The following is a 19,992-nucleotide window of genomic DNA, read 5'->3' as shown; positions in this document are numbered from 1 at the left end:
ATTAAACCCCCCAATGATCCACATTAAACCCCAATGATCCACATTAAACCCCAATGATCCACATTAAACCCCCCCAATGATCCACATTAAACCCCCCAATGATCCACATTAAACCCCAATGATCCACATTAAACCCCCCCAATGATCCACATTAAACCCCCCCAATGTTGCTGCCTTCTGCAACGCTCCGCCCCTCCGCTCTGATTGGTTGGCCCTAAGTTCCGCCTCCTTCCCGATGATTGGTGGAGTCGGGAGGCCACGCAGCGTTCCCGTCTGATTGGCTCATCGCGGCTCCGCCCCTTGCTCCGTGATGTCAGAGGCCCCGCCCCCCCCCACCCCTTGTCCAGCCTGAAAGGGGCGTGGCCTGTAGCGTCAGTTCCGCCTGGGCTGTGGAGGCTGAGGTGGGTGTGGAGGGTGCGGGGAGGTGGTGTCTTTGATCTGAGGCCGAGGCCCCAGGCCCCGGGGGAAGGCCTCTCCCTATCCGCCGGGTCGGGGCTCGCACCGGCGGGGAGCTGAGAATTCACTCAGTCATCAGTGCTGCCTCCTGCAGCCGAATATCCTGCCTAGGCTCCTCTTCCCCCCCTCCCGCTGGGGTAGGCTCCGGTGGGTAAGGCTGCGGTGCCTCCTGCTGCCGAATATCTGCAAGAGGGATGAAAGTGTGTGTGATGATGCCTTCTCTCGCTGAATATCTGCAGGGGCATGTGTGTGATGCCTTTTGCAGCTGAATATCTGCAAGGGGGCATTGGATAGAGGGGGGGGGTGGGTTTGGTGAGGGAACAAGGGGAGTTAGAATGCGGTACCCTCCGCAGTTGATTATCCAAGAGGGGGCATTGGGTGAGGGCATGAAGCCGGGGAGTGGGGGTGCGATACCCCTGCAGCTGAATATCTGCAAGGGTGCTTCGGGCCAGGGCACAAAAAGGAGGGGGGTGGGGGAGCAGGCGGCAATGCTGCCCGCGGCCGAAAAGCCTGGTCTCGGCCCTGCCGCTGGCAAGTGCGTGAAGCCCAGGCGGTGGCATTGGACTGGAGGTGGTGCCTCCTGCAGTGCAATAGCCGCCTGACACCCCTCTCCCATCATCTGAGGGGCGGTCAGGAATTCAGCTGCAGGATTTTGCCCGGCCGCCAGCGACTGCGCGCTCCGCTCCTCGCAGCGCCTGCCCGGGTATCGTTGCTCATTTAACTGGCTCTCTGCATTGCGACAGGTTGGCTGGCCGACCCTTCCTTACGCTGCAGGTCCCGGTGCGACCATGAGGTTGGCAGGTGAGTATTCCGTTTTAATGTTGTGTCCATTTCACCAGTAACACACTGTATAACACTGGGGTACAGTACTGGTGGGGACAGGTCTGTCACTGTATAACACTGGGGTACAGTACTGGTGGGTACAGGTCTGTCACTGTATAACACTGGGGTACAGTACTGGTGGGTACAGGTCTGGCACTGTATAACACTGGGCTACAGTACTAGTGGGGACAGGTCTGTCAGTGTATAACACTGGGCTACAGTACTAGTGGGGACAGGTCTGTCACTGTATAACACTGGTACAGTACTGGTGGGGACAGGTCTGTCACTGTATAACACTGGGGTACAGTACTGGTGGGGACAAGTCTGTCAGTGTATAACACTGGTGTACAGTACTGGTGAGGACAAGTCTGTCACTGCATAACACAGGTACAGTACTGGTGGAGACAGGTCTGTCACTGTATAACACTGGTACAGTACTGGTGGGGACAGGTCTGTCAGTGTATAGCACTGGGGTACAGTACTGGTGGGGACAGGTCTGTCACTGTATAACACTGGTGTACAGTACTGGTGAGGACAAGTCTGTCACTGCATAACACAGGTACAGTACTGGTGGAGACAGGTCTGTCACTGTATAACACTGGGGTACGGTACTGGTGGGGACAGGTCTGTCACTGTATAACACTGGGGTACAGGACTTGGGACAGGTCTGTCACTGTATAACACTGGGGTACAGTACTGATGGGGACAGGTCTGTCAGTGTATAACACTGGGTTACAGTACTGGTGGGGACAGGTCTGTCACTGTATAACACTGGGGTACAGTACTGGTGGGGACAGGTCTGTCAGTGTATAACACTGGGTTACAGTACTGGTGGGGACAGGTCTGTCACTGTATAACACTGGGGTACAGTACTGGTGGGGACAGGTCTGTCACTGTATAACACTGGGGTACATTACAGGTGGGGACGGGTCTATCACTGTATACCACTGGGGTACAGTACTGGTGAGAACAGATCTGTCACTGTATAACACTGGGGTACAGTACTGGTGGGAACAGGTCTGTCACTGCATAACACTGGGGGACAGTACTGGTGGGGACAGGTCTGTCACTGAATAACACTGGGATACAGTACTGGTGGGGACAGGTCTGTCACTGCATAACACTGGGGTACAGTACTGGTGGGGACAGGTCTGTCAATGTATAACACAGGGAAACAGTACAGGTGGGGACGGGTTTGTCACTGTATAACACTGGGGTACAGTACAGGGGGGGACGGGTCTGTCACTGTATAACACTGGGGTACAGTACTGGTGGGGACAGGTCTGTCACTAACACTGGGGTACAGTACTGGTGGGGACAGGTCTGTCACTATAACACTGGGATACAGTACAGGGGGGGACGGGTCTGTCACTGTATAACACTGGGGTACAGTACTGGTGGGGACAGGTCTGTCACTATATAACACTGGGGTACAGTATTGTGGGGACAGGTCTGTCAATGTATAACACTGGGATACAGTACTGGTGGGGACAGGTCTGTCACTGTATAACACTGGGACAGTACTGGTGGGGACAGGTCTGTCACTGTATAACACTGGGACAGTACTGGTGGGGACAGGTCTGTCACTGTATAACACTAGGGTACAGTACTGGTGGGGACAGGTCTGTCACTGTATAACACTGGGGTACAGTACTGGTGGGGACAGGTCTGTCACTGTATAACACTAGGGTACAGTACTGGTGGGGACAGTTCTGTCACTGTATAACACTGGGGTACAGTACTGGCGGGACAGGTCTGTCACTATATAACACTGGGGTACAGCATTGTGGGGACAGGTCTGTCACTGTATAACACTGGGACAGTACTGGTGGGGACAGGTCTGTCAATGTATAACACTGGGATACAGTACTGGTGGGGACAGGTCTGTCACTGTATAAAGCTGGGGTACAGTACTGGTGGGGACAGGTCTGTCACTGTATAACACTGGGGTACAGTACTGGTGGGGACAGGTCTGTCACTGTATAACACTGGGATACAGTCCTGGTGGGGACAGGTCTGTCAGTGTATAACACTGGGGGACAGTACTGGTGGGGACAGGTCTGTCACTGTATAACACTGGGGTACAGTACTCGGGACAGGTCAGTCACTGTATTACACTGGGATACAGTACTGGTGGGGACAGGTCTGTCACTGTATAACACTGGGGTACAGTACTGGTGGGTACAGGTCTGTCACTGTATAACACTGGGGTACAGTACTGGTGGGGACAGGTCTGGCACTGTATAACACTGGGCTACAGTACGAGTGGGGACAGGTCTGTCAGTGTATAACACTGGGCTACAGTACTAGTGGGGACAGGTCTGTCACTGTATAACACTGGGGTACAGGACTGGTGGGGACAAGTCTGTCACTGTATAACACTGGTACAGTACTGGTGGGGACAGGTCTGTCACTGAAAAACACTGGGGTACAGTACTGGTGGGGACAAGTCTGTCACTGTATAACACTGGTACAGTACTGGTGGGGACAGGTCTGTCACTGTATAACACTGGGGTACAGTACTGGTGAGGACAAGTCTGTCACTGCATAACACGGGAACAGTACTGGTGGAGACAGGTCTGTCACTGTATAACACTGGGGTACAGGATTTGGGACAGGTCTGTCACTATAACACTGGGGTACAGTACTGATGGGGACGGGTCTGTCACTGCATAACACTGGGGGACAGTACTGGTGGGGACAGGTCTGTCACTGCATAACACTGGGGTACAGTACTGGTGGGGACAGGTCTGTCACTGTATAACACAGGGAAACAGTACAGGTGGGGACGGGTTTGTCACTGTATAACACTGGGGTACAGTACTGGTGGGGACAGGTCTGTCACTATAACACTGGGATACAGTACAGGGGGGGATGGGTCTGTCACTGTATAACACTGGGGTACAGTACTGGTGGGGACAGGTCTGTCACTGTAACACTGGGGTACAGTACTGGTGGGGACAGGTCTGTCACTGTATAACACTAGGGTACAGTACTGGTGGGGACAGGTCTGTCACTGTATAACACTGGGGTACAGTGCTGGTGGGGACAGGTCTGTCACTGTATAACACTAGGGTACAGTACTGGTGGGGACAGTTCTGTCACTGTATAACACTGGGGTACAGTACTGGCGGGACAGGTCTGTCACGATATAACACTGGGGTACAGTATTGTGGGGACAGGTCTGTCAATGTATAACACTGGGATACAGTACTGGTGGGGACAGGTCTGTCACTGGATAACACTGGGACAGTACTGGTGGGGACAGGTCTGTCACTGGATAACACTGGGGTACAGTACTGGTGGGGACAGGTCTGTCACTACAACACTGTGCTACAGTACTGGTGGGGACAGGTCTGTCACTGTATAACACTGGGACTGTACTGGTGGGGACAGGTCTGTCACTGGATAACACTGGGGTACAGTACTGGTGGGGACAGGTCTGTCAATGTATAACACTGGGATACAGCACTGGTGGGGACAGGTCTGTCACTGTATAAAGCTGGGGTACAGTACTGGTGGGGACAGGTCTGTCACTGTATAACACTGGGATACAGTCCTGGTGGGGACAGGTCTGTCAGTGTATAACACTGGGGGACAGTACTGGTGGGGACAGGTCTGTCACTCTATGACGCTGGGGTACAGTACTGGTGGGGACAGGTCTGTCACTGTATAACACTGGGGTACAGTACTCGGGACAGGTCAGTCACTGTATTACACTGGGATACAGTACTGGTGGGGACAGGTCTGTCACTGTATAACACTGGGATACAGTACTGGTGGGGACAGGTCTGTCACTGTATAACACTGGGGGACAGTACTGGTGGGGACAGGTCTGTCACTGTATAACACTGGGGTACAGTACTCGGGACAGGTCAGTCACTGTATTACACTGGGATACAGTACTGGTGGGGACAGGTCTGTCACTGGATAACACTGGGATACAGTACTGGTGGGGACAGGTCTGTCACTGGATAACACTGGGATACAGTACTGGTGGGGACAGGACAGTCAGTGTATAACACTGGGGTACAGTACTGGTGGGGACAGGTCTGTCACTGTATAACACTGGGATACAGTACAGGTGGGGACCGGTTTGTCACTGTATAACACTGGGGTACAGTACTGTGGGACAGGTCTGTCACTGTATAACACTGTGGTACAGTACTGGTGGGGACAGGTCTGTCACTGCATAACACTGGGGTACAGTACTGGTGGGGACAGGTCTGTCACTGCACAACACTGGGGGACAGTACTGGTGGGGACAGGTCTGTCACTGTATAACACTGGGGGACAGTACTGGTGGGGACAGGTCTGTCACTGTATAACACTGGGGTACTGTACTGGTGGGGACTGGTGTGTCAGTGTATAACACTGGGGAACAGTACTCGCGACAGGTCAGTTGCTGAATAACACTGGGATACAGTACTGGTGGGGACAGGTCTGTCACTGTATAACTGTGGGGCGGCGCAGTGGTTAGCACTGCAGCCTCACAGCTCCAGGACCCGGGTTCGATTCTGGGTACTGCCTGTGTGCAGTTTGCAAGTTCTCCCTGTGTCTGCGTGGGTTTTCTCCGGGTGCTCCGGTTTCCTCCCACAAGGCAAAAGACTTGCAGGTTGATAGGTAAATTGGCCATTATAAATTGTCACTAGTATAGGTAGGTGGTAGGGAAATATAGGGACAGATGGGGATGTTTGGTAGGAATATGGGATTAGTGTAGGATTAGTATAAATGGGGGGTTGATGGTCGGCACAGACTCGGTGGGCCGAAGGGCCTGTTTCAGTGCTGTATCTCTAATCTAATCTAATCATAACACTGGGGTACTGTACTGGTGGGGACTGGTCTGTCAGTGTATAACACTGGGGTACAGTACTCGGGACAGGTCAGTCACTGTATAAAACTGGGATACAGTACTGGTGGGGACAGGTCTGTCACTGTGGAACACTGGGGTACAGTACTGGTGAGGACAGGTCTGTCACTGTATAACACTGGAGTACAGCACTGGTGGGGACAGGTCTATCACTGGAGAATGCTGGGGTACAGTACTGGTGGGGACAGGTCTGCCACTGTATAACACTGGGGTACAGTACTGGTGGGGACAGGTCTGTCACTGCATAACACTGGGGTACAGTACTGGTGGGGACAGGTCTGTCAGTGTATATCACTGGGGAACAGCACTCGGAACAGGTCAGTCGCTGGATAACACTGGGGTACAGTAGTGGTGGGGACAGGTCTGTCACTGTATAACACTGGGGTACAGTAGTGGTGGGGACAGGTCTGTCACTGTATAACACGGGTACAGTAGTGGTGGAGACAGGTCTGTCACTATATAACACTGGGGTACAGTATTGTGGGGACAGGTCTGTCAATGTATAACACTGGGATACAGTACTGGTGGGGACAGGTCTGTCACTGTATAACACTGGGACAGTACTGGTGGGGACAGGTCTGTCACTGTATAACACTGGGACAGTACTGGTGGGGACAGGTCTGTCACTGTATAACACTAGGGTACAGTACTGGTGGGGACAGGTCTGTCACTGTATAACACTGGGGTACAGTACTGGTGGGGACAGGTCTGTCACTGTATAACACTAGGGTACAGTACTGGTGGGGACAGTTCTGTCACTGTATAACACTGGGGTACAGTACTGGCGGGACAGGTCTGTCACTATATAACACTGGGGTACAGCATTGTGGGGACAGGTCTGTCACTGTATAACACTGGGACAGTACTGGTGGGGACAGGTCTGTCAATGTATAACACTGGGATACAGTACTGGTGGGGACAGGTCTGTCACTGTATAAAGCTGGGGTACAGTACTGGTGGGGACAGGTCTGTCACTGTATAACACTGGGGTACAGTACTGGTGGGGACAGGTCTGTCACTGTATAACACTGGGATACAGTCCTGGTGGGGACAGGTCTGTCAGTGTATAACACTGGGGGACAGTACTGGTGGGGACAGGTCTGTCACTGTATAACACTGGGGTACAGTACTCGGGACAGGTCAGTCACTGTATTACACTGGGATACAGTACTGGTGGGGACAGGTCTGTCACTGTATAACACTGGGGTACAGTACTGGTGGGTACAGGTCTGTCACTGTATAACACTGGGGTACAGTACTGGTGGGGACAGGTCTGGCACTGTATAACACTGGGCTACAGTACGAGTGGGGACAGGTCTGTCAGTGTATAACACTGGGCTACAGTACTAGTGGGGACAGGTCTGTCACTGTATAACACTGGGGTACAGGACTGGTGGGGACAAGTCTGTCACTGTATAACACTGGTACAGTACTGGTGGGGACAGGTCTGTCACTGAAAAACACTGGGGTACAGTACTGGTGGGGACAAGTCTGTCACTGTATAACACTGGTACAGTACTGGTGGGGACAGGTCTGTCACTGTATAACACTGGGGTACAGTACTGGTGAGGACAAGTCTGTCACTGCATAACACGGGAACAGTACTGGTGGAGACAGGTCTGTCACTGTATAACACTGGGGTACAGGATTTGGGACAGGTCTGTCACTATAACACTGGGGTACAGTACTGATGGGGACGGGTCTGTCACTGCATAACACTGGGGGACAGTACTGGTGGGGACAGGTCTGTCACTGCATAACACTGGGGTACAGTACTGGTGGGGACAGGTCTGTCACTGTATAACACAGGGAAACAGTACAGGTGGGGACGGGTTTGTCACTGTATAACACTGGGGTACAGTACTGGTGGGGACAGGTCTGTCACTATAACACTGGGATACAGTACAGGGGGGGATGGGTCTGTCACTGTATAACACTGGGGTACAGTACTGGTGGGGACAGGTCTGTCACTGTAACACTGGGGTACAGTACTGGTGGGGACAGGTCTGTCACTGTATAACACTAGGGTACAGTACTGGTGGGGACAGGTCTGTCACTGTATAACACTGGGGTACAGTGCTGGTGGGGACAGGTCTGTCACTGTATAACACTAGGGTACAGTACTGGTGGGGACAGTTCTGTCACTGTATAACACTGGGGTACAGTACTGGCGGGACAGGTCTGTCACGATATAACACTGGGGTACAGTATTGTGGGGACAGGTCTGTCAATGTATAACACTGGGATACAGTACTGGTGGGGACAGGTCTGTCACTGTATAACACTGGGACAGTACTGGTGGGGACAGGTCTGTCACTGGATAACACTGGGGTACAGTACTGGTGGGGACAGGTCTGTCACTACAACACTGTGCTACAGTACTGGTGGGGACAGGTCTGTCACTGTATAACACTGGGACTGTACTGGTGGGGACAGGTCTGTCACTGGATAACACTGGGGTACAGTACTGGTGGGGACAGGTCTGTCAATGTATAACACTGGGATACAGTACTGGTGGGGACAGGTCTGTCACTGTATAAAGCTGGGGTACAGTACTGGTGGGGACAGGTCTGTCACTGTATAACACTGGGATACAGTCCTGGTGGGGACAGGTCTGTCAGTGTATAACACTGGGGGACAGTACTGGTGGGGACAGGTCTGTCACTCTATGACGCTGGGGTACAGTACTGGTGGGGACAGGTCTGTCACTGTATAACACTGGGGTACAGTACTCGGGACAGGTCAGTCACTGTATTACACTGGGATACAGTACTGGTGGGGACAGGTCTGTCACTGTATAACACTGGGATACAGTACTGGTGGGGACAGGTCTGTCACTGTATAACACTGGGGGACAGTACTGGTGGGGACAGGTCTGTCACTGTATAACACTGGGGTACAGTACTCGGGACAGGTCAGTCACTGTATTACACTGGGATACAGTACTGGTGGGGACAGGTCTGTCACTGGATAACACTGGGATACAGTACTGGTGGGGACAGGTCTGTCACTGGATAACACTGGGATACAGTACTGGTGGGGACAGGACAGTCAGTGTATAACACTGGGGTACAGTACTGGTGGGGACAGGTCTGTCACTGTATAACACTGGGATACAGTACAGGTGGGGACCGGTTTGTCACTGTATAACACTGGGGTACAGTACTGTGGGACAGGTCTGTCACTGTATAACACTGTGGTACAGTACTGGTGGGGACAGGTCTGTCACTGCATAACACTGGGGTACAGTACTGGTGGGGACAGGTCTGTCACTGCACAACACTGGGGGACAGTACTGGTGGGGACAGGTCTGTCACTGTATAACACTGGGGGACAGTACTGGTGGGGACAGGTCTGTCACTGTATAACACTGGGGTACTGTACTGGTGGGGACTGGTGTGTCAGTGTATAACACTGGGGAACAGTACTCGCGACAGGTCAGTTGCTGAATAACACTGGGATACAGTACTGGTGGGGACAGGTCTGTCACTGTATAACTGTGGGGCGGCGCAGTGGTTAGCACTGCAGCCTCACAGCTCCAGGACCCGGGTTCGATTCTGGGTACTGCCTGTGTGCAGTTTGCAAGTTCTCCCTGTGTCTGCGTGGGTTTTCTCCGGGTGCTCCGGTTTCCTCCCACAAGGCAAAAGACTTGCAGGTTGATAGGTAAATTGGCCATTATAAATTGTCACTAGTATAGGTAGGTGGTAGGGAAATATAGGGACAGATGGGGATGTTTGGTAGGAATATGGGATTAGTGTAGGATTAGTATAAATGGGGGGTTGATGGTCGGCACAGACTCGGTGGGCCGAAGGGCCTGTTTCAGTGCTGTATCTCTAATCTAATCTAATCATAACACTGGGGTACTGTACTGGTGGGGACTGGTCTGTCAGTGTATAACACTGGGGTACAGTACTCGGGACAGGTCAGTCACTGTATAAAACTGGGATACAGTACTGGTGGGGACAGGTCTGTCACTGTGGAACACTGGGGTACAGTACTGGTGAGGACAGGTCTGTCACTGTATAACACTGGAGTACAGCACTGGTGGGGACAGGTCTATCACTGGAGAATGCTGGGGTACAGTACTGGTGGGGACAGGTCTGCCACTGTATAACACTGGGGTACAGTACTGGTGGGGACAGGTCTGTCACTGCATAACACTGGGGTACAGTACTGGTGGGGACAGGTCTGTCAGTGTATATCACTGGGGAACAGCACTCGGAACAGGTCAGTCGCTGGATAACACTGGGGTACAGTAGTGGTGGGGACAGGTCTGTCACTGTATAACACTGGGGTACAGTAGTGGTGGGGACAGGTCTGTCACTGTATAACACGGGTACAGTAGTGGTGGAGACAGGTCTGTCACTATATAACACTGGGGTACAGTATTGTGGGGACAGGTCTGTCAATGTATAACACTGGGATACAGTACTGGTGGGGACAGGTCTGTCACTGTATAACACTGGGACAGTACTGGTGGGGACAGGTCTGTCACTGTATAACACTGGGACAGTACTGGTGGGGACAGGTCTGTCACTGTATAACACTAGGGTACAGTACTGGTGGGGACAGGTCTGTCACTGTATAACACTGGGGTACAGTACTGGTGGGGACAGGTCTGTCACTGTATAACACTAGGGTACAGTACTGGTGGGGACAGTTCTGTCACTGTATAACACTGGGGTACAGTACTGGCGGGACAGGTCTGTCACTATATAACACTGGGGTACAGCATTGTGGGGACAGGTCTGTCACTGTATAACACTGGGACAGTACTGGTGGGGACAGGTCTGTCAATGTATAACACTGGGATACAGTACTGGTGGGGACAGGTCTGTCACTGTATAAAGCTGGGGTACAGTACTGGTGGGGACAGGTCTGTCACTGTATAACACTGGGGTACAGTACTGGTGGGGACAGGTCTGTCACTGTATAACACTGGGATACAGTCCTGGTGGGGACAGGTCTGTCAGTGTATAACACTGGGGGACAGTACTGGTGGGGACAGGTCTGTCACTGTATAACACTGGGGTACAGTACTCGGGACAGGTCAGTCACTGTATTACACTGGGATACAGTACTGGTGGGGACAGGTCTGTCACTGTATAACACTGGGGTACAGTACTGGTGGGTACAGGTCTGTCACTGTATAACACTGGGGTACAGTACTGGTGGGGACAGGTCTGGCACTGTATAACACTGGGCTACAGTACGAGTGGGGACAGGTCTGTCAGTGTATAACACTGGGCTACAGTACTAGTGGGGACAGGTCTGTCACTGTATAACACTGGGGTACAGGACTGGTGGGGACAAGTCTGTCACTGTATAACACTGGTACAGTACTGGTGGGGACAGGTCTGTCACTGAAAAACACTGGGGTACAGTACTGGTGGGGACAAGTCTGTCACTGTATAACACTGGTACAGTACTGGTGGGGACAGGTCTGTCACTGTATAACACTGGGGTACAGTACTGGTGAGGACAAGTCTGTCACTGCATAACACGGGAACAGTACTGGTGGAGACAGGTCTGTCACTGTATAACACTGGGGTACAGGATTTGGGACAGGTCTGTCACTATAACACTGGGGTACAGTACTGATGGGGACGGGTCTGTCACTGCATAACACTGGGGGACAGTACTGGTGGGGACAGGTCTGTCACTGAATAACACTGGGATACAGTACTGGTGGGGACAGGTCTGTCACTGCATAACACTGGGGTACAGTACTGGTGGGGACAGGTCTGTCACTGTATAACACAGGGAAACAGTACAGGTGGGGACGGGTTTGTCACTGTATAACACTGGGGTACAGTACTGGTGGGGACAGGTCTGTCACTATAACACTGGGATACAGTACAGGGGGGGATGGGTCTGTCACTGTATAACACTGGGGTACAGTACTGGTGGGGACAGGTCTGTCACTAACACTGGGGTACAGTACTGGTGGGGACAGGTCTGTCACTGTATAACACTAGGGTACAGTACTGGTGGGGACAGGTCTGTCACTGTATAACACTGGGGTACAGTGCTGGTGGGGACAGGTCTGTCACTGTATAACACTAGGGTACAGTACTGGTGGGGACAGTTCTGTCACTGTATAACACTGGGGTACAGTACTGGCGGGACAGGTCTGTCACGATATAACACTGGGGTACAGTATTGTGGGGACAGGTCTGTCAATGTATAACACTGGGATACAGTACTGGTGGGGACAGGTCTGTCACTGTATAACACTGGGACAGTACTGGTGGGGACAGGTCTGTCACTGGATAACACTGGGGTACAGTACTGGTGGGGACAGGTCTGTCACTACAACACTGTGCTACAGTACTGGTGGGGACAGGTCTGTCACTGTATAACACTGGGACTGTACTGGTGGGGACAGGTCTGTCACTGGATAACACTGGGGTACAGTACTGGTGGGGACAGGTCTGTCAATGTATAACACTGGGATACAGTACTGGTGGGGACAGGTCTGTCACTGTATAAAGCTGGGGTACAGTACTGGTGGGGACAGGTCTGTCACTGTATAACACTGGGATACAGTCCTGGTGGGGACAGGTCAGTCAGTGTATAACACTGGGATACAGTACTGGTGGGGACAGGTCTGTCACTGTATAACACTGGGATACAGTACTGGTGGGGACAGGTCTGTCACTGTATAACACTGGGGGACAGTACTGGTGGGGACAGGTCTGTCACTGTATAACACTGGGGTACAGTACTCGGGACAGGTCAGTCACTGTATTACACTGGGATACAGTACTGGTGGGGACAGGTCTGTCACTGGATAACACTGGGATACAGTACTGGTGGGGACAGGTCTGTCACTGGATAACACTGGGATACAGTACTGGTGGGGACAGGACAGTCAGTGTATAACACTGGGGTACAGTACTGGTGGGGACAGGTCTGTCACTGTATAACACTGGGATACAGTACAGGTGGGGACCGGTTTGTCACTGTATAACACTGGGGTACAGTACTGTGGGACAGGTCTGTCACTGTATAACACTGTGGTACAGTACTGGTGGGGACAGGTCTGTCACTGCATAACACTGGGGTACAGTACTGGTGGGGACAGGTCTGTCACTGCACAACACTGGGGGACAGTACTGGTGGGGACAGGTCTGTCACTGTATAACACTGGGGGACAGTACTGGTGGGGACAGGTCTGTCACTGTATAACACTGGGGTACTGTACTGGTGGGGACTGGTGTGTCAGTGTATAACACTGGGGAACAGTACTCGCGACAGGTCAGTTGCTGAATAACACTGGGATACAGTACTGGTGGGGACAGGTCTGTCACTGTATAACTGTGGGGCGGCGCAGTGGTTAGCACTGCAGCCTCACAGCTCCAGGACCCGGGTTCGATTCTGGGTACTGCCTGTGTGCAGTTTGCAAGTTCTCCCTGTGTCTGCGTGGGTTTTCTCCGGGTGCTCCGGTTTCCTCCCACAAGGCAAAAGACTTGCAGGTTGATAGGTAAATTGGCCATTATAAATTGTCACTAGTATAGGTAGGTGGTAGGGAAATATAGGGACAGATGGGGATGTTTGGTAGGAATATGGGATTAGTGTAGGATTAGTATAAATGGGGGGTTGATGGTCGGCACAGACTCGGTGGGCCGAAGGGCCTGTTTCAGTGCTGTATCTCTAATCTAATCTAATCATAACACTGGGGTACTGTACTGGTGGGGACTGGTCTGTCAGTGTATAACACTGGGGTACAGTACTCGGGACAGGTCAGTCACTGTATAAAACTGGGATACAGTACTGGTGGGGACAGGTCTGTCACTGTGGAACACTGGGGTACAGTACTGGTGAGGACAGGTCTGTCACTGTATAACACTGGAGTACAGCACTGGTGGGGACAGGTCTATCACTGGAGAATGCTGGGGTACAGTACTGGTGGGGACAGGTCTGCCACTGTATAACACTGGGGTACAGTACTGGTGGGGACAGGTCTGTCACTGCATAACACTGGGGTACAGTACTGGTGGGGACAGGTCTGTCAGTGTATATCACTGGGGAACAGCACTCGGAACAGGTCAGTCGCTGGATAACACTGGGGTACAGTAGTGGTGGGGACAGGTCTGTCACTGTATAACACTGGGGTACAGTAGTGGTGGGGACAGGTCTGTCACTGTATAACACGGGTACAGTAGTGGTGGAGACAGGTCTGTCACTGTATAACACTGGGGTACAGTACTGGTGGGGACATGTCTGCCACTGTATAACACTGGGGTACAGTACTGGTGAGGACAGGTCTGTCACTGTATAACACTGGGGTACAGTACTGGTGGGGACAGGTCTGCCACTGTATAACACTGGGGTACAGTACTGGTGGGGACAGGTCTGTCACTGTATAACACTGGGGTACAGTACTGGTGGGGACAGGTCTGTCACTATGACAATGGGGTACAGTACTGGTGGGGACAGGTCTGTCACTATGACAATGGGGTACAGTACTGGTGGGGACAGGTCTGTCACTGTATAACACTGGGGTACAGAACTGGTGAGGGCAGGTCTGTCACTGTATAACACTGGGGTACAGTACTGGTGGGGACAGGTCTGTCACTGAATTGCACTGGAGTACAGTACTGGTGGGGATGGGTCTGTCACTGTAAAGCACTGGGGTACAGTTGTGGTGGGGACAGGTCTGTCACTGCATAACACGGGTACAGTACTGGTGGGGACAGGTCTGTCACTGTATTAGACTGGGGTACAGTACTGCTGGGGACAGGTCTGTCACTGTATAACAATGGGGTACAGTACTGGTGGGGACAGGTCTGTCACTATGACAATGGGGTACAGTACTGGTGGGGACAGGTCTGTCACTGTATAACACTGGGGTACAGTCCTGGTGAGGGCAGGTCTGTCACTGTATAACACTGGGGTACAGTACTGGTGGGAACAGGTCTGTCACTGTATAACACTGGGGGACAGTACTGGTGGGGACAGGTCTGTCAGTGTATAACACTGGGGTACTGTACTGGTGGGGACTGGTGTGTCAGTGTATAACACTGGGGAACAGTACTCGCGACAGGTCAGTTGCTGAATAACACTGGGATACAGTACTGGTGGGGACAGGTCTGTCACTGGATAACACTGGGATACAGTACTGGTGGGGACAGGTCTGTCACTGGATAACACTGGGATACAGTACTGGTGGGGACAGGTCTGTCACTGCACAACACTGGGGTACAGTACTGGTGGGGACAGGACAGTCAGTGGATAACACTGGGGTACAGTACTGGTGGGGACAGGTCTGTCACTGTATAACACTGGGATACAGCACAGGTGGGGACGGGTTTGTCACTGTATCACACTGGGATACAGTACTGGTGGGGACAGGTCTGTCACTGCATAACACTGGGGTACAATACTGGTGGGGACAGGTCTGTCACTGTATAACTGTGGGACGGCACAGTGGCGCAGTGGTTAGCACTGCAGCCTCACAGCTCCAGGACCCGGGTTCGATTCTGGGTACTGCCTGTGTGCAGTTTGCAAGTTCTCCCTGTGTCTTCGTGGGTTTTCTCCGGGTGCTCCAGTTTCCTCCCACAAGGCAAAAGACTTGCAGGTTGATAGGTAAATTGGCCATTATAAATTGTCACTAGTATAGGTAGGTGGTAGGGAAATATAGGGACAGATGGGGATGTTTGGTAGGAATATGGGATTAGTGTAGGATTAGTATAAATGGGGGGTTGATGGTCGGCACAGACTCGGTGGGCCGAAGGGCCTGTTTCAGTGCTGTATCTCTAATCTAATCTAATCATAACACTGGGGTACTGTACTGGTGGGGACTGGTCTGTCAGTGTATAACACTGGGGTACAGTACTCGGGACAGGTCAGTCACTGTATAAAACTGGGATACAGTACTGGTGGGGACAGGTCTGTCACTGTGGAACACTGGGGTACAGTACTGGTGAGGACAGGTCTGTCACTGTATAACACTGGAGTACAGCACTGGTGGGGACAGGTCTATCACTGGAGAATGCTGGGGTACAGTACTGGTGGGGACAGGTCTGCCACTGTATAACACTGGGGTACAGTACTGGTGGGGACAGGTCTGTCACTGCATAACACTGGGGTACAGTGCTGGTGGGGACAGGTCTGTCAGTGTATATCACTGGGGAACAGCACTCGGAACAGGTCAGTCGCTGGATAACACTGGGGTACAGTAGTGGTGGGGACAGGTCTGTCACTGTATAACACTGGGGTACAGTAGTGGTGGGGACAGGTCTGTCACTGTATAACACGGGTACAGTAGTGGTGGAGACAGGTCTGTCACAGTATAACACTGGGGTACAGTACTGGTGGGGACAGGTCTGCCACTGTATAACACTGGGGTACAGTACTGGTGAGGACAGGTCTGTCACTGTATAACACTGGGGTACAGTACTGGTGGGGACAGGTCTGCCACTGTATAACACTGGGGTACAGTACTGGTGGGGACAGGTCTGTCACTGTATAACACTGGGGTACAGTACTGGTGGGGACAGGTCTGTCACTATGACAATGGGGTACAGTACTGGTGGGGACAGGTCTGTCACTGTATAACACTGGGGTACAGAACTGGTGAGGGCAGGTCTGTCACTGAATTGCACTGGAGTACAGTACTGGTGGGGATGGGTCTGTCACTGTAAAGCACTGGGGTACAGTTGTGGTGGGGACAGGTCTGTCACTGCATAACACGGGTACAGTACTGGTGGGGACAGGTCTGTCACTGTATTAGACTGGGGTACAGTACTGCTGGGGACAGGTCTGTCACTGTATAACAATGGGGTACAGTACTGGTGGGGACAGGTCTGTCACTGTATAACACTGGGGTACAGTCCTGGTGAGGGCAGGTCTGTCACTGTATAACACTGGGGTACAGTACTGGTGGGAACAGGTCTGTCACTGTATAACACTGGGGGACAGTACTGGTGGGGACAGGTCTGTCAGTGTATAACACTGGGGTACTGTACTGGTGGGGACTGGTGTGTCAGTGTATAACACTGGGGAACAGTACTCGCGACAGGTCAGTTGCTGAATAACACTGGGATACAGTACTGGTGGGGACAGGTCTGTCACTGTATAACTGTGGGGCGGCACAGTGGCGCAGTGGTTAGCACTGCAGCCTCACAGCTCCAGGGACCCGGGTTCGATTCTGGGTACTGCCTGTGTGCAGTTTGCAAGTTCTCCCTGTGTCTGCGTGGGTTTTCTCCGGGTGCTCCGGTTTCCTCCCACAAGGCAAAAGACTTGCAGGTTGATAGGTAAATTGGCCATTATAAATTGTCACTAGTGTAGGTAGGTGGTAGGGAAATATAGGGACAGGTGGGGATGTTTGGTAGGAATATGGGATTAGTGTAGGATTAGTATAAATGTGGGGTTGATGGTCGGCACAGACTCGGTGGGCCGAAGGGCCTGTTTCAGTGCTGTATCTCTAATCTAATCTAATCATAACACTGGGGTACTGTACTGGTGGGGACTGGTCTGTCAGTGTATAACACTGGGGTACAGTACTCGGGACAGGTCAGTCACTGTATAAAACTGGGATACAGTACTGGTGGGGACAGGTCTGTCACTGTGGAACACTGGGGTACAGTACTGGTGAGGACAGGTCTGTCACTGTATAACACTGGAGTACAGCACTGGTGGGGACAGGTCTATCACTGGAGAATGCTGGGGTACAGTACTGGTGGAGACAGGTCTGTCACTGTATACCACTGGGGTACAGTAGTGGTGGGGACAGGTCTGTCACTGTATAACACGGGTACAGTAGTGGTGGAGACAGGTCTGTCACTGTATAACACTGGGGTACAGTACTGGTGGGGACAGGTCTGCCACTGTATAACACTGGGGTACAGTACTGGTGAGGACAGGTCTGTCACTGTATAACACTGGGGAACAGTACTGGTGGGGACAGGTCTGCCACTGTATAACACTGGGGTACAGTACTGGTGGGGACAGGTCTGTCACTGTATAACACTGGGATACAGTACTGGTGGGGACAGGTCTGTCACTGTATAACACTGGGGTACAGTACTGGTGGGGACAGGTCTGTCAGTGTATATCACTGGGGAACAGTACTCGGGACAGGTCTGTCACTGTATAACACTGGGGTACAGTAGTGGTGGGGACAGGTCTGTCACTGTATAACACGGGTACAGTAGTGGTGGAGACAGGTCTGTCACTGTATAACACTGGGGTACAGTACTGGTGGGGACAGGTCTGCCACTGTATAACACTGGGGTACAGTACTGGTGAGGACAGGTCTGTCACTGTATAACACTGGGGTACAGTACTGGTGGGGACAGGTCTGCCACTGTATAACACTGGGGTACAGTACTGGTGGGGACAGGTCTGTCACTGTATAACACTGGGATACAGTACTGCTGGGGACAGGTCTGTCACTGTATAACAATGGGGTACAGTACTGGTGGGGACAGGTCTGTCACTATGACAATGGGGTACAGTACTGGTGGGGACAGGTCTGTCACTGTATAACACTGGGGTACAGTACTGGTGAGGGCAGGTCTGTCACTGTATAACACTGGGGTACAGTACTGGTGGGAACAGGTCTGTCACTGCATAACACTGGGGGACAGTACTGGTGGGGACAGGTCTGTCACTGAATAACACTGGGATACAGTACTCGTGAGGACAGGTCTGTCACTGTATAACACTGGGGGACAGTACTGGTGGGGACAGGTCTGTCACTGCATAACACTGGGGTACAGTACTGGTGGGGACAGGTCTGTCACTGCATAACACTGGGGTACAGTACTGGTGGGGACAGGTCTGTCATTGTATAACACAGGGAAACAGTACAGGTGGGGACGGGTTTGTCACTGTATAACACTGGGGTACAGTACTGGTGGGGACAGGTCTGTCACTATAACACTGGGATGCAGTACAGGTGGGGACGGGTCTGTCACTGTATAACACTAGGGTACAGTACTGGTGGGGACAGGTCTGTCACTGTATAACACTGGGGTACAGTACTGGTGGGGACAGGTCTGTCACTGTATAACACTGGGGTACAGTACTGGTGGGGACAGGTCTGTCACTATAACACTAGGGTACAGTACTGGTGGGGACAGGTCTGTCACTGTATAACACTGGGGTACAGTACTGGTGGGGACAGGTCTGTCACTGTATAACACTAGGGTACAGTACTGGTGGGGACAGTTCTGTCACTGTATAACACTGGGGTACAGTACTGGCGGGACAGGTCTGTCACTATATTACACTGGGGTACAGTATTGTGGGGACAGGTCTGTCACTGGATAACACTGGGGTACAGTACTGGTGGGGACAGGTCTGTCACTGTATAAAGCTGGGGTACAGTACTGGTGGGGACAGGTCTGTCACTGTATAACACTGGGGTACAGTACTGGTGGGGACAGGTCTGTCACTGTATAACACTGGGATACAGTCCTGGTGGGGACAGGTCTGTCAGTGTATAACACTGGGGGACAGTACTGGTGGGGACAGGTCTGTCACTGTATGACGCTGGGGTACAGTACTGGTGGGGACAGGTCTGTCCCTGTATAACACTGGGGTACAGTACTCGGGACAGGTCAGTCACTGTATTACACTGGGATACAGTACTGGTGGGGACAGGTCTGTCACTGTATAACACTGGGATACAGTACTGGTGGGGACAGGTCTGTCAGTGTATAACACTGGGGGACAGTACTGGTGGGGACAGGTCTGTCACTGTATAACACTGGGCGACAGTACTCGGGACCCGTCAGTCACTATTACACTGGGATACAGTACTGGTGGGGACAGGTCTGTCACTGGATAACACTGGGATACAGTGCTGGTGGGGACAGGTCTGTCACTGGATA

General features: G+C 52.3%; 1 protein-coding gene across 4 annotated transcripts in view; it reads left to right on the top strand.

Moving 5' to 3' along the window:
• The first annotated feature begins 355 nt into the window (after positions 1-355).
• The window catches only part of LOC137364146 (protein FAM3A-like), a 116,796-nt gene continuing 97,159 nt past the window's right edge, over positions 356-19,992 (top strand). The window contains exons 1-2 of one of the 4 annotated variants that reach the window (XM_068027535.1): positions 356-401; positions 1,200-1,257. In XM_068027535.1, coding sequence (XP_067883636.1) covers positions 1,245-1,257 — 13 coding nt within the window. In that variant the 5' untranslated portion in view covers positions 356-401; positions 1,200-1,244. The other 3 variants (XM_068027538.1, XM_068027539.1, XM_068027534.1) reach the window with 3 other exon arrangements.

This window comes from Heterodontus francisci, unplaced genomic scaffold (genome assembly GCF_036365525.1).
Source record: "Heterodontus francisci isolate sHetFra1 unplaced genomic scaffold, sHetFra1.hap1 HAP1_SCAFFOLD_1140, whole genome shotgun sequence".
NCBI lineage: Eukaryota > Metazoa > Chordata > Chondrichthyes > Heterodontiformes > Heterodontidae > Heterodontus > Heterodontus francisci.
Note: the sequence above shows the minus strand (reverse complement) of the source record. Positions and strands in the feature narration are given on the sequence as shown.